At 39.5% G+C, this 16,348-nt stretch overlaps 1 protein-coding gene across 1 annotated transcript in view; it reads left to right on the plus strand.

Moving 5' to 3' along the window:
* The window catches only part of GRAMD2B (GRAM domain containing 2B), a 63,509-nt gene that overhangs the window by 22,607 nt on the left and 24,554 nt on the right, over window positions 1–16,348 (plus strand). The window contains exons 2-3 of the mRNA XM_089675983.1: window positions 9,997–10,113; window positions 13,492–13,573. Of these exons, the coding sequence (XP_089532109.1) occupies window positions 9,997–10,113; window positions 13,492–13,573 (199 nt within the window). The remainder of the gene's footprint in view (window positions 1–9,996; window positions 10,114–13,491; window positions 13,574–16,348) is intronic.

Genomic DNA, 16,348 nt, shown 5'->3' on the forward strand with positions numbered 1-16,348 from the left:
TGCTTTGCCACGATTGCAGTGCGATTTGGAATCAGATTCCACCTGTGATCTGAAGTCGCCAGATGTGAACTGGACCTTATTCACATCCTGACATACCAGGATAAAGATCCATTTTTTTTCAGCAGAGTCGGATAATCTGGAAACTTGTCACTTGACTGAAATGAAGATCTACTTGTGTTAAAGCTTTATAAAACAAGCCTAATTTCTGTTACACGATTTGTAATGTGACTAAATTTAATAGAAAACTCATTCTTTGATATTCTGTAAAAGGGCAACCACAATTTACAATCTGCATATTTTGCCCCTGTAATATGTAGAAGCTGCAGGATAGATGCACAGACAGGTCTTGAGCATTTCCCAGTTATTTTTTTTTTTTTTTTTAACTTGTAGGTGTATACTAGCAATGTGGACAATCTTGAATGTCTTGCATTGAATGGTTACTTTGCTAGAATGAATAAGCATTTCCTATTCCCTTCAAACAAGATATATGTAGGCAGAATGTTACTTGTAAAATATGTCCGTGCTGTCGCACTAAATTTTCTTCCTTATCCGCCCATGCAATTCATTTTCATAACCTTGTATGTTTTTTTAGATTTTCTCACAATCTGACTTAAGACAATTTTTGTAAACACTCCTATTCCATGTGGTTACTGCTTACTAGACAATTTAATAAAATGAGTGTTAATGCTTACAGCAGTATTGAACACCACTTTTTAACTTTGCACTACAGTTAAAGCGGAGTTCCACTCACTCTGTACAAAATAAGTCAGCAGCTACAAAAACTGTTGCCGCTGACTTAAACAGCCACTCGCCTGTCCCATGATCCTGCGGTCGTCTTGTATTCCAGGTGCCAGCATCTTCAGTGTGGGCAGCCGGCTGTGACAGCTTGCGGCTTCACAACCCGGTGCCCACTGCGCATGCGCGAGCAGCACTGAGCTTCCTGAATGGCCCTGTAGTCTTCTGGGACCTGTCACGGCGATCGCAGTGGGAGCGGGTCCCCCCAGCCCCCCAAAGGTGCCAATCCTTAATGGGGAGTGGGGGACCTATCTTTAAAGTGGAACTCCACTTTAAGCTTAAAAGTCTTATCTGTAGGTACCTTGGAAACTATACAAAGCTGCGCCCTTTAGTAAATAGAGATGTCGGCTCTGGCTGAGGTCACTTGCGCATGCGCAGTTACCACTTCATTTGCAGTACATTTCTGGAGCAATGATGGTGGCTCTCATGCACATGTGTGGAAGTGACCTCATCATGGCCTGGCTACTCAAGCAGCTTGGGAGCCTGAGCCTGGAAGGAATACTGGATGAAGATGTAAGCAGCGACAGCTTGGCATTGGAGGGCCTCATCTAATGGCAAGTCAGTCATAATGTGCTAATATGCGGTGCATACTAGCACGTTATGGTATCAACCACCTGGGGCCCTTTTGGGGGGGGGGGGGGGGAGACAGCATTTTGAAAACCTCCAACCAAGCAGGATGCACTTTGCTGAAGTCATGCTATCATGCTATAAGGTTTTTTTGTTATGCATTGCAACATTTTAAAATTGACACATTTTGTCATTTTGTTAAACCCCTGCTAAGAAAACAAACTCCTTTTACTCTTCCAAGTCTAAAAGGCTTTGATTGTAAGAAGGGCACTAAAAGGGATCATGGGAAATATAGTCCTTGATCATGAGGCAACATAGCCATACGTATACTTTGCACTTTGGACTTAAAAGGAAAAAAAATGCAGTTGGGGTTTATTACTACTTTAAAGTCCTAAAGCCCTACTCCAGTTTGGGCAAAAGACCTACTGTGGGTTCCCCCGCTTTACAAAAAAAGGTGAAAAAAGCATTTCAAGCCCTTTGGTGCAAAGGGCTTTGATTTTCAGCAGTTAATCTTCAAGCTGTCATGGACTCAGGAGAATGTGGCAGACAGCCGCACAATCTCATTACATTGCACCACTCTCTGCAGCATGCATTTATTTATTAGATGTCTCTAACAGCCTGGGCTCACAGGAATTGGGTTTAATGATGCAGGGCATTCAGCTTTAAGGATGAGCAACAGCGGAACTTGAAGAGGGCTTTCTGTGAGGGACAATGTCAGGAGTCAGATTTTCCTGGTGGTCTTCTTATCTGGTTTTTCCTCCAGCGCCTTTTTTTTTTTTTTTTTTTGAGATTGATATGCTATTTAAGGGTCCATTCACACAGGTGTCAGTTCAGTTATGTTTTTTGCTGAAAAAAAACTGATTACAGATTCAGATTACATCTGAATTACAGGTTGTATCAGTTCCATCTTCAGCTTGGTTTATATTACTGTAGTTTGCAGTTTAGTTTACATCAGTATAAATCTTGTGTTTTTGTGTTCCATGCAGGTTTCCTGTTCGCACTTCCCCCTGCAGTCTACATGCAGGTGTCGATGTATTAATGGCACCCCAAACAGATCACAAAGGCAGTGTTTGTGGGCACCAAATTACATGGCAGTATCATTGGTACAGTGCATTTTTAAAAGTAGCACAAACCCTTTTTCCCATGGTCCATGCTTTTTGCAAACCATTTAAATGAATGTGCTGTCAGCACTGCAAAATGTGTTCTTTGACATAGCCCGCATCCTCTCCTCTTGCCCTCTTCACCTAGATCTAACTTCCAAATGAACCAATGCACTTCTGAACATCTTTTGGAAGCTGTCTCCTTTTCAGCTTTGTTCACACTACATTGGATGTAGTAAAAATCCAACCTGCTGTGTTTTTTCTGCAGTGCTGCTCATGGCTCAACTTATTTCCAGACAGTCATGTAAAGTATGATCTGAACGGTGCAGATAGCGCTTCATCTACAGTGTATTTACTCTTATTCTTTAGGGCTCATGTACACGGGGTGTTTGGAAAACGCTTCTGAACGATGGAAACTGACTGCTGGAAAACGTAGGTTAAAAAATGTCAGTTTAGCTGCATATGCATACCGCATTTATGTGCGTTTGGAAGCTTTTTTTTTTATAAGATAACCTCAGGAGACCTTCCCGAATGCATTGAAAAAGTTAAAAATTTACTATTGCAGACATTTTTATAAGAATAGAGAGCAGAAGCAGAGAGAACAGTATGTGTTGCAAATGCCTGCCTGTCTTTTCTGGTTGTATTCACTATGGATCCCATCATGAGCCTAATGGAGCACGTTCTATCATTTTTTCCTTCACTTCCTTGTACTAGGTCCGTTTGAATACATGGAAAACGCTTTGTATGCATTTCTGATGAAAAAAGGCTCTGGACATGGAACAGTTAAACTCTTATAAATGTGGTTAACAGTGATTACAAGAGTGTGGCGTTTGAAACGCCGGTAAAATCTACTCCTGAACGCAAGTTTGGTGCATTCAAAAAAAGACTGTAAATTCAACTACCTGTAAACGACTGTGTACATGGACACATAGGGAAAACAGTAGGGTGCGTTCAGGGGTTGCTGAAAAAACCGCTGAACAGCTCCTGAACGTCCGTTTAGGAGCTGCAGTGTACATGAGCCCTTAGCTGCAAAAAACAAACCTATTTGGACCAGTGTTTTGCAGAGTACAGATTTCAGGGGATTATAGATATAGGAGCATGTTACACATGGGGCATGTCATTGAGATGCTAAGATTTTTCCCTGAAAAGTTCAGAAAAATATCTTATGGGACATTTCTATTTTACAGGAAGCTAGAGGTAGAAAATATGGCTAGTAAGGTGTTGACTTATTGCTGCAGAAAAGGCACAGAAAAATCTCAACCTACCTATTGCAGTATACAGCTTAAACTTGTATAACTTGATTTGAATCAAAGTAACTGTAGACATAGCTGCCTTTATCCCCTTCAGTTCAGCCTTGGAACATGGCAGTATCTCTCCTTTGTATAATCAAATGATGAGGAAATGGTTTTACCCTAAGTGCCAGTTTCAAATGCCTTCATATACAATATTGTGACATCAAACCTGTGCCAACGTTTTCAAAATGGGAAAATCGTATGCCCTAGTGCTCAAGGCAGCTGAAATTGTATGAAAACCTCTACTGAAGGCTGTACTTGGCCTTGGCTCCTTCGCTCCCCTTTTGGCCTTTTAATAGTTTTGTTAACCAATAGGGAGGTATTTAAGTGTGGGGGTTTTTTTAGGGACGCTTGCAGGGAAAGGTAGTTTTGCTAATTCAGCAGCCTATATCTGAATCTAGTGATCCTTTTCCATCCCATTTGAAAGGTATCCTCTGTTTATCGCATGCTTAATTTTAATATCTCAGATTTGTAACTGCTTTACTTCTGGTATTCTGTGGTTTTAATTTTTCACAATGTGTGCAGAGCGTGGTGGTAGTAGTAGTAAATACAGGCCATGTATTAGAATAAAATGTGTGCACATGGTTTTGTTTGCTTTTTGAAATACTTGAGTATCTTTGAAGACTCCTTTTATCAAGCCCTACACAGCATTTTTTTCTCTTGGTTTGCCTATAGACTATTTTACGGGTAAAGAATTGCTTGTATTTTCTAAAGTGAAATGTATATTGAAAAAATACTCCAATTAACTGCTGTAGTGCTCCTTATTATGGCAAGTCATTGATCTATTAGCCTTGTTATGTGTAATTAGATTACTACAACTCCTTGGTATGAAGTAACCACAAAGCCTTAAGGTTTGTTACCTTACGCAGTTTTGAACTATACTACAGTTACTGGCTTGGAGTCCTGTGTCATGTTTGTTTGAACCATAAACAGACGCCAAGAATATCGGTGAGGTGTGTGGAAACTGGTTAAGAAATATACTTTGTTACATTGAACTTTTTTTTTTTTTTTTCCCATTACCTGTATGACAAGGAAACAAATGGACTTCCCTTTCAGGCCAGGTTCACAGTGATGCACTGAGGTTTGGGCACAGCGATATTGTAATTGTTTTTTATATTCAGTTTTAGGTGCAATCCCATTGACTTCTATTAGGTCATTCATTTTCATGAAAGCACATCAAAGATGCAAAATGCAGGATTTTGATGCACTTTCATGAACATGCACAATCTAATAGAAGTCAATGTGATTGTGCCTAAAACTGCTTGTAAAACGCAGCTACAATTGTGCTGCGCCCAAACCGCAGTGCACTGATGTGAACCTAGCTTTAAGCTGGCTATACATTCTACAATTAGATTTAAAGAAGTACAGCCAAAGCTAGTTTGGCTGTACATCTGTGGATCACAGAAGTGCAGTTCAGTCTGCACTCATGTGACCCATTTTCAGTTGACAGGCTAAAGTCCACCGTCGGCTAATGTCTCAGAGCCTGTCCAGGTTGGGGAAAGATCCACCCTGGAGCTTGGACTGGCACCTGGCTCGGCCTCTCAACAAGCTGCTGAGAGCCTGAGCCAGCTGCTACAGCCCACTGGACTCAGAGTGGCGAGGAGAACTGGGAAATCAGCGGTGTTTGATCATTCAGTTCTCACCCTTAGAGCCGGTGGGGGACAGGTGCAGCATCTGATTGATGCTGCGTCCACGTCCACCTAGGCAAGTAGAATAAAAAAAAAAGTGCTTCTCTTTTAACAAAACTATGTAATATGAGGACAAACCTAAACAATACATTCAATTTGTATCCAAAAAGGCAGGCCCTGACACTACATAGTTGATGAAAGATCTAGAGGAGATTGTATAATCAGATTGTATATTGTATGGCCAGGTTTACTTTAGTCAAATGAATTACTGATTATAGAGTGGATACAGCAGGACATTTCAGTTTGCACTGCATTTTTGTAGAAGCCAAAAGTGGTTTATTTAACATTGTAAAATCAGGATATCATTTCATTCATCACAACCAAGCAGAAGGAATGTGCTGGTTTAGAGCAGACTAATCAATAAGATTTGATTGCTTTTTGATACTGCACATGTTCCTTACCTATTGGTATTGATCGTGGTGATTGATGAAATTGTGGCTTTTTTGCAAACAAACCTGCACATCTGAATTCTTTTCACAGCCATTTTTTCCTGTTTTCAAAAGGAATGCTTAAAAACTACACTTTTCCTCTTACTACTAATCAAAGAAAAGGGGCAAGTCACAGCTAAGATGTTCTAGGTACCAAATAACCTGATTTGATGTATACAATTATTACAGAGCTGAAGCTGTTCAGGAATGAAAAAAACTCCATGTCATGCCAGCCAATGCAGGAACATGATGGGGCTACTCGCCCCCCCACCCTAGAACAGACAAGGTTCTGTTCCCATGCTGTTCTGTCAACTGATTAATTTTACAAAGTGTGTCTATTCAGCACAAACTGTCCCTGCAATGTTTTCATTAAACTTTTTTTTATATGTAACATACAGGGTAGCTTACATTTGTTGAGTGTCCAGCACACCTGACTGTCCTGACTATATTGTAATGTACTAGACATAATATTGTAGAGGTTCTGAGTTGAGTGCATCATGGGTTCAGTCTGTACTAGAGACCTACCTCTGTGTGCTAGACAGCATTTTTGTCAGGTGATTTACAAACACGTGAGGCTATTGGGGAAAAAAGGCGTTGGGATCTTGTGAGTCATGTACTGTAAGGCAACTTCCTCTTATGTCATCCCTTGTGGATATAGCTGACAGACAGCAGGTACTTCATTGCTGCATTTCTGTAAGGCGAGCCAAGCTGAAGGTAAGGCAGCAGCTGCTGCTTTATTCATTCTGGTGATCTTATTGTATTTAGCGGGCAGTCAGAACTTTTTTCCACTGTTAAGTGAAAGCAATTCTGAGCTTCTTATGTATGCATTTCTTAGATGGATGAAGCTTTTGTCTTTTAACTCTTCTGCTTTTGATCCTAACTAGACAGTACACACATTGTTAGCTGAATCTGAACTTGTCTTGCATGAAAGCAAAAACCAAAAATCACATCTGAAGTGCAGTTTTAAGATTTCCTTAGTAGTGTGTTTTTTTTATTTTTTAGATTTGGATTCATAGATGTTCTTTACTTTAGAACAGGTGTTGTATGTTGAACGTAGTGCAGGGCTGGTTTTGAATTTGTATGGGTTTCTTTTTTGGGATGGCTGAATGTTAGTAAAGGGTCTGTAGTTGAAATTTCCAAAAACCTGTAAATTTGTATTGGTGTCAGCTGTTCTGTGGAGCATATCAACCATCAGAACTTGCAACCTCTGCTTTACATGCTGCAAATGTGGAGTGATTCTAAGACTTCCACCAACACCCAGTGGGTAGATGCTGAAATACCTTGTCATAATTTGACTGTTGTGTCCTATTGGTTCTGTTGTCAGTAGCTCCCCCCTCCCCCCCTTGTTCATAGGCTTGCACTGCATCTGTACCTACAGTCTGTCACAGCTATTCTATGAACTGTAAGGTATGCAGATTCTAGAATCGGTGTTATAATGGAAAGCTACTATCAATGCTGCTAATGGTAAGGCTCCATTTCAAAGATAGGATCAAAGAACACTATAGTGTGGATAAGGGTTTGATGGTGTCGATCTTCTGATGGGATATGCATATCGCATAATGTTCTTGCTGGTAAACAAATTCCTGTCTTCAAGACCAGTGGACCTTAAGCAAGTTGTGTTGTTTTTGGGTTTTTTGTTTTTGTTTGTTTTTGTTTGTTTTTTGTTTTTGTTTGTTTTTTGTTTTTGTTTGTTTTTTGTTTGTTTTTTGTTTTTGTTTGTTTTTTGTTTTTGTTTGTTTTTTGTTTTTGTTTGTTTTTTGTTTTTGTTTGGTTTTTGTTTTTGTTTGGTTTTTGTTTTTGTTTGGTTTTTGTTTTTGTTTGGTTTTTGTTTTTGTTTGGTTTTTGTTTTTTTTTTTTGTTTTTGTTTGTTTTTTGTTTTTGTTTGGTTTTTGTTTGTTTTCTTGAATTGGTAGGCAAATTGGTGTTTTGGGGCCACTAGATTGTATCTTGATATGTATGTGGCCTATAGGAAATGGAGGTCTGAACCTCTGTCAAACGGCAACATCATGAGTAAAATGTAGATGTGTGTTTGTATGTGTGTAAATTCTATATGTCAACTGCATTTTTATGTACATGATTGGATGATGGAAGTCAGCAGAGGTTCACCTCATTCACTCTCGGGCAAATTCCTTACAAAGTGCAACTTCCCTTGCCTATTACCTTTTTAGTAAATCAACCACCTTGTCTCTGGCAACAGAAAAGAGACTGAAATCATTGATTTCACTGCTTCTTGGCTGGCACTGTTTTGTGCAGCCATCAAACAGATTCTTTACCTTCAAGAGAAGATATAGGTATTATAACGTAAAGAATAAATTTTGATTGCACAAACAGTGCTAGCCAACCAGTAGTGATGTCGGTGATTTTTGTCCCTTGACGTTTCAATTTTTACCTTTCCGTGCAGTCAGCAGTAGCAGTCTACATTTAAAACATAATGGGAAATTCTGTGATGTCTCAGTTGGGATTTACAACCCCAATTTTATGTGTCAGATTTAATTCTTGAAGTATTCCTGACTAGGATGGGTGTAAGAGCTATTCCATATTTCAGATATAAAATATTTTCACTCCGTAATAAGGAATTCGTCCAGATCATCCACTTTCATTATGCTGAGAGAAATACAGTGGCTCCTAAGAAACTTTTTGCTTGGCTGTCTGTGGCCCCAATTCTTTGACTTTCCTGACATTTACAGGTCAGTCACTCAGACTTTTCTACGTAGTTAGACTGGATTACTGACTCCTAGAATTGAATCTAGGCGATCAGCCTGGCAACTAGCACTTTACGTAAGAAGTGGTACCCTTCATACTAATCTTATGACAGGTTAGTCCTCATGCACACTGGGTGTTTTTAAACACACCAGTAGCGTTAGCTGTATGTCACATTAAAAAGGTTTTGTGTTTTTTTGCTTTAGCTTTTAACAGGTTTTTTTTTTTCACGTTAGTGTTTTTTTTACCAAAAAAATTAATTTTGGATAAAAAAAAACGCTGGTTTTCTAGCATTAGAATGTTTTTACAGCTAAAAAACTCCTCTAGAAAACCCACTAGTTCTGGGTGTTTTTTTTGTTTTTTTTTTTGTTTTTTACAGCCAAAAAATGCTGATTAAAGTCTGTGTGCATGAACACCTAGGATAACATGCTGGGGAGTTTACTGGCTGTAGAAAAAACCGCCAAAAGCCAAAAACAGCCGCTGTAAAAACATCCAGTGTGCATGAGGCCTTAGTGTCTGTGTAGCCACAATTTATTTTTTTTTTTTTTTTGTAGGAAACTGTTAAGCCTTGTCTGTCCATGTTTGGGGAGATTTCCTTTGCTTGTCAGATATGCAAGAGGAATTTGAAAGAATCTCTACAAAGTAGACTGTTGTCAGAAATGTCTCCCAACTGGAGGATAGTAATGGGAGGTCTACATTTTAGCCTCCCATCTGGAGGATAGTAATGGGAGGTCTACATTTTAGCCTCCCATCTGGAGGATAGTAATGGGAGGTCTACATTTTAGCCTCCCATCTGGAGGATCGTAATGGGAGGTCTACATTTTGTCACCAGAACAGAGGTAAGGTAATTACCGCCTTGTTCTGGTGACAGCTGCAAATATGGATACCCCATCACTTTTGTCTCTGTATTAATGGCCAAGACAATGTCTTTAGAAGGGACAAAACAACAAAAACCTGACATGGTTTCTAAACTTTGTATAGTAATATCCCCAAGCTGTCATATGGTCAAAGGCTAGGTTCACCTTTCTGAACATGTTACACTCATTTAGGGTGTAATATTTTCAGCATGCACCCCTGATCCCCCAGTGTTCACTGAATGGACTTCAAGTACCGTCCGCCATTCCGGCTGATGGCTTATAGTTCTCAATGAACTACAAGAACGCTGGTGAGCGCTTCTGTAATTCGTTGATCTTCCTGCTCTCAAGTAATTGCCTGCCCACACTGGAGTTAGTCAGATGGCTATCCTGGGAGTCTGCAGGAACCTGACATTGCTGATTGTGTTTCAGTGCTCCGTCGGCTTCTTAAGAGAAAAACCTGCACCCTTTTTCCTTTTCAGAAGGTCAACTTGGCCTTTAAGATTTCATATGTAATGGATCATTGCTTTGTTGTGTTGGTAACTAGACTGTCATTTTCAATTGTTTTGTAGCTCTGAAACGGAGAATGGGGCTGAGGAAAAGAAAGCTGCAAAGCCATATACCGGCCCTCAAGTCCTGATCAGTGAGGCTGAAGTTATTGAAATCCGGCAAAAACCCCCCTTGACCAGGTAAACTATTTGTTTTTTGTTTTTTCCTATTCTCTTGTAATTCTGTAATGACATTTATTAAAAGAAAAAGCTTTTCATGTTAGTTTAAGCATGGATTTGGATGCCAACCTGCTAGCATAACTACTAGCCACTTACCTTAATATACTTTGGTCAGAGTTATAAAAACTAGTAAAGTTGCCTTTGCAATACTATGAGGGACATTTGGTTTTGTTAGACAGGAAGGCAGTGCTAAACGGGAGCAGTGAGACAGATTTGTAATTGTACATCTTTATTCATCAAGGTGCTCTGGGCATACATCCCTGAGTGCAAAATGCCCTAAACACATGTAATACTCCATGCCTTGTTCCAGCTGCAGTGTATTTCAGCCGGTCACAGACTGATAGCCTGCAGGCAGCAGGTCTGAACACTTCAACTGAGCATGCCAGGCTCACAAATGCCAGAATTAACTTGGAGTGCATAGCCAAAGTGTTTGTTTTGTTTTTTTATAAAACAGGTCTCTCAACTCTGACTTGTCAGTCTGTCTATTGGCTGCCAGGGATTACAGGCACAAGGGTAGCAAATATACAAAATAGACTTCGGTTAAGGAGGCACTTTGATTCTAAGTTTGTCCCTAAGTTGCTTGATCAGTCACTCAAAAAGTTTGTCTTGCTGTTCAACGTGAACATCACCATACAATTGCTGTCAGGAACTCTTACATATGCATATTAAGATACTGGTTTGGAAAGTGTATGGGTGTTATGCTGTTCACACATGCTGTAGTTTGTGAGGAAAAAACTTGCATGATGTATGTTCTATACACTTATAGATTTTCGGACGAAAATATTGTATGAAAACTCACACAATATTCTGTATGAAAATTCTTTGACATTTTTGAAATGTCGTTCTGAAATTACATTCGTTTTAAAAATAATTTTCGAACGATAACCACACACTGGCCGAAAATTGGTTTGATCGAGAGGTTTTCCTTCCTGCCCCTTCGAATTTCACCAGCAGCACTGTCAAAAACGAACATTGACTTGACCCTTCTAACGATTATAAAATCAAACTAATATTTTTTAAATGAAAATTCTCAAATGAAAGTCCTATACATGTATGGCCAGCTTTAGAGTTCTGATTACACTCTCGAGGAATAGTTTGTAATGCCACTGTAATTCCAAGTAATTTTTAAGTTTAGCGTGGTGGTTTGACAATTAGTCATACAACACTGTATCCAAACTGACTTCTTTTTTGGATAGAACTTTCTCTTGGTGGCATTTTTTAAACTTTTTTTGTCATCTAAAGAAGAAAAAAATTTAAAAACCTGTTTTACATGTCTTATAACAAAATTGGGTAATAAAAAAATGCCAGATTAGTAAAATGCCCCCAAAATTACTCCTTTTTGGAAAGTAGACACTCCAAGGTAATTTTTATTTTTTTTTAAATAACATGCATATATTGAGAACTTGGCACTGCCACACTAGATGCAGCACATTATTAATGTACAGGTCATACACAGAAGGGAGTGAAGGTGTTAATGTACAGATCATAGACTGTATTGAGAGATGTGCAAAAGAGGTGGGTGAAAGGGAGAGAAAACATTCCACTTTCATTCTCTCAACATCAACCGGCTGGTAATCCCTTCATTTAATTATAATTATTATTATTATTATTATTACATTGAGTTTATATAGCGCCAAAGGGTTTGCTCAGCGCTGTACAATAGGGGGGACAATACATGGCACAGTACAACAAAAACAGACAGCGTACGAGGGGTAAGAGGGCCCTACTCTTTCAAGCTTACAATCTAGGAGGGAGGGGGCAGTGGAACAATAGGAAGTGGCTGAGGGGGATGAAGTGGTGGGAGGAATGAGGGAGAATGGCCGTTAGGTGAGACACCCTCACCTAACGGCCATTAATTATCTGCATTAATCCCCACTTCCTCTCTTCCCTTTATTGTGACAGGAAAATAGACTTTTAAACACTAAGGGATTGATTTACTAAAACTAGAGTGCAAAGATTGGTGCAGCTTTGCATTGTATCCAATCGGCTTCTAACCTGAAGGCTTTGGCAATAAAACATGGAAGGTCATTCGTTTCTATGCAGAGCTGCACCAGATTGCAACACCAATCACATGGTACAGAGCCGCTCCAATTGGTTCTGTACATTGCATCTGTGAACTGAGCTGTTCAAGGATGAACAGTTTATAAACACCGCTCCAAAAAGACATGGGCACCACTTTCTTTTAAAAGTGTGGCTATGGATAGTGAAGTGGATTATTGTACATCTGCAGTAAAGGATCACTTTTGAGAAGATCATGGTAGAACTTTCATTTTGTGTCCTTTGTCGCTAACCGATGCATTACTAGCATTTGAAATACCCAGGACTAATCTCCTTTTCCTTGTACTGTAGCAGAAAGTTGTATGTGTGTTGTACGCTTTGTTTCAAACTGGCCACATGGGGAAAAAATCTCGTTTGTGCTTTTTTTATAGCAGCTCATGGCAGAATGTATTTGCTTTGCTGAAAGCTTCAATATTTAAACTTGTTTTAAGTAACTATTTTAGCCCTATTGAACAAACTGACATTTCTTCCATTTGCTGCAGATCACAATCTAGTTAGATGAAAAATTGCATACCCTTTTGGATCTGCAGATCGCAAACATGTACAGTTGTCTTTTCAGCTTTCTCCAAAAGTAAGCACAATTGCACACTTGCATCCACATTCTGCACTGCTGTACAGGTAGTATATGCTGCTTGCCTCTCTGCACATCTGTACTTTATTGTTCAGGGCTGCTATGCTCTGTAATATGGACCTTTTTGTGTATTGGGGGGGAGGGGGGAACTTTTTGTATGGTTACAATTGGATTGGATTCCCCTTTTTTGTTAAAGCAAAATTAATAAAAAAACAAACGAAACACATGCATACAATTTCTTAAGGTCATAATGTAGCCTATGTCTCTAAGATGACCCTTTTGTCGCTAAATCTTTAGATAGACTACCCTTACTATGGTTGGCTGACTGGTGTGCTAGTTCTTGTCCTTGCCTAACCATCACATGTGGCGAGGTCAATAGTGTCTTAACTCTCATGTTCTTGAGCAAGACGAGCAAAATGTTGTTTTGCAGCCATTGTCTGCTGCATGTCTTTTAGTGTCAAGGAGTGAAACAATTTATTAAATCGCTGCCCACAAATCTCAGTTTTAAGAAAAAAAAAAAGGCAGGTGTCCCGTGGAAATTACTTTCAATTGTAAGCAAAGAAAGTCTCAAGTGGTGTCATCTTGCAAATCCATCCCCTCTGGGCCAGCTGTTTTCTAAATGGATCTCACTGGCCTGGTTAATATGCTGTAAAATCAACCTGTTTATGAAATGTTGATGGGCTTAAGGATGTGAATGTTTTCTGTTAAAGGTCAAAGACGTATGATTCCTCGTTAGCCCTCGATATGAAGAACGATATCAAACTTGAACGGAAAAAATCTACTTCAAACCAGGTAAGAAGACTTTGTTCTGGGAGAGATCTCCTCTCTCAGCAATGGACATATGTTGACACAATGGAAAGACTAATGGAAAAAGTTGTCAGATGACAAGAGCAAATGTTTGTCTTCTAATCTAGTTCAATGTTGGTTCCCCTCTTGTCAGATATGTTCTGCTGTGTTGTAAAGCTAAGCTTAATTTTAAAGATTTATCCTTTTGCTTCCCTTTGTCAGTGTTTGATCATGCCGTTTTACCATTGGTTTAAAGTCAGGAATGATTGCCAAATATAAACTAGTTGGTAAAAGTGCTGTTTGGCTTTTATCAAAAGCTGCTGAATGAATCTTGAAAGCGATGAGCCGCTGCTTTATGCATAGAGGTAGGAGTAAGGCTTTGTAAGCCAAAACGCATTGGCTTTCTGCTGTATATGGATCACTATATTATAAACTCTACAGACTGACTGGACACCAGCATTAAAGGAGAATTTCACCTTCTTAAAGAGAAAATTAATTTTTTTTTTTGCAGGTTAAAAAAATGCGCCTTTGATTTTTTTTTTTTTTTTTTTTTCTTTTTGTAAGAGCCTGTAAAGCACTGCACCAGCGATTAGCAGGTTGCTTGTACCATGCAGGACTCCTGCAGACTGTCGGTGTGAGCTATCTGCACAAACATTGTACAGGGAGGCAGTTTCATATTGAAGGGAAGCACCATGAGAACTAAAAGACATCCGCAAAGGATGTTGGTACTTGTAGTTGATTCATGCATACAGCTCTGTCAAAGAATGATGCGGTTGTGTGGGCGAGCCTGCACGGCTGTGCTCTTAAAGAAAAAAAAAAAGCTGCTTCTCCCCATACTGCTGTCATACAGAGCACTCGGATCACTGAGCTGCTGCAGGAGTAGGAACATGTTCCACTCTTAAAAAAAAAAAAAATAAATGGGAGGGGAGGAACATGTAACCTGTTCCAGAAACTGAATATATCATTTACCTTTTGAGCAATAAGTGGAAGGGGCTGACATTAGTAACAGAAAATAAGGTTGCATTTGCCCATTTTGATGCATTAATTTGCTGGTTTGTGCTTTTGAAATGAAGGAATAAGGAAGATCCTTATTCGATATTTTGTAAAGGATTTGAGAACCCCTGCTTGTTATAGAGATGCTTCCTATAAAAAACTGTATCTTAGTGTCAGTGCTATGAAGTTTTACAGTAAAGCTGACCATACATGGTTCAGTTTTCTGGCTGGATGGAAAAAAACTGAACAGGTTCCCCCATCCACACATCAGTTGATGGGGAATCCTCCCCACTGCACAATTGAATTTTGACAACATGGAATTCCCGGCTGTCACAATACACAAAGCAACGCTGCATCCTGTGTTCCTGATTGATTTCTGTTAACCTGTCCTCTTGGATAAAAGCCACTCAATCGGTAGGACGACTTCTGTTCAGCCACACTGAGCATGGAGCAAAATTTGTCCAGTGCAGAACCAACCAAATTTCAATCCATATATGGCCAGCGTTGGCACTGAAGTTCAAATCGATCTGGAAGCTTCAGTGTGATTACACAGCAGAGGAAATGCACTACTTTATGATTTCTGGATTTTGACAGGTGCCATGGATTATGCAAAAACTGGATTGTGGACTTTATTTTAGCACAGCTGTGTGTAACTAAGCATTAGTTGGTTCTACTTGATGCCTTGAATTGCGATTTTAATTTTTTAATTTTTCTTGAAACATTCTAAAAATTAGGCTATAATTTGACATGAATGCAGTTGCATATTGGAAAGAGTTGGGCAAATTTTTTGTTTTGGATAGTGGAGGGGGATTAGTGTCGGGTTTTATTGCAGTATGTGCCCCCCATTAGGGAAATTCACCCTGTGTCCTGTTTTACTTTCTGTGAAAACAAAGAAAAATCCCAAATTTTGGGCTGTCCGCAGAACAGTAATAGAGAGGAATCTTCCAGTGGGGACACTAGTTCTGGTGGCAACCACAGATTCCATAGTTTTGGAGGGATTTCCTCTCACTTCCTGCTTTGGCTAAGGGACAAGAAATGAAAGGAAATCTCCCCAGTGGGATAAAGATTGAAAACGGCTGACTGGTTAGAACCCTCCCTTCTGCTATCAAAATGGAGAAAGAATGTTGCCTTTTAGTTCTACTTTAATGTTTGCTAGAAATGACAAAAGGTTCTTATGACTGTGCCTTTATTTGAAAGCGTTATTGAACTAGTTGTGTCTCACAGGGTTGAGTTGGTTTGGGAATTAAGCAAATCTGTTAGTTTTTTTTTTTTTTCTTTCATTCTGAAATTAAAACATGTAGGATTCTGTATAAACTGGAAAAATGTCAGTCTAAATCACGATTTTGTGGGTTCCTAAATTTTGTACCTTTCTTGGAGAGAATCTGTATGGAAATAACTCCATTGTCCATGAGTGATTATCTTTACAACCATGCTCCTTCTATGCCTCATATTAACCTTTAAAGCTGAGGTTTAACCATAAAAAAAATCACATTAGTGGGCTAACCTACCTGTAATGAAGGGCGTCCCTTGTCATGCAGACCGCTAAACCTGGAGAAATCTTCACTCAGGGATAACCTATTTCTGATTTTCTGAGCTCCTAGCACTGCGGGGGTTAAATGGATTAGGTCATCTGTAGGGGAGAGGGGGGGTATATGCACAGGCTGTTGCCATGATGCTTTCCATAGTGGTGAAGCAAAAACTATACACCTTGTGTTCACTGGACAGTACTGGCAGGCTATTAAGTATATGTGGCATGGACTTTCAGGGGTTAAAACAGACAGCCAGGCA

This window comes from Staurois parvus, unplaced genomic scaffold (genome assembly GCF_062004578.1).
Source record: "Staurois parvus isolate SC_StPar_1 unplaced genomic scaffold, SC_StPar_1.0 ptg000004l, whole genome shotgun sequence".
Taxonomy (NCBI): Eukaryota; Metazoa; Chordata; class Amphibia; order Anura; family Ranidae; genus Staurois; species Staurois parvus.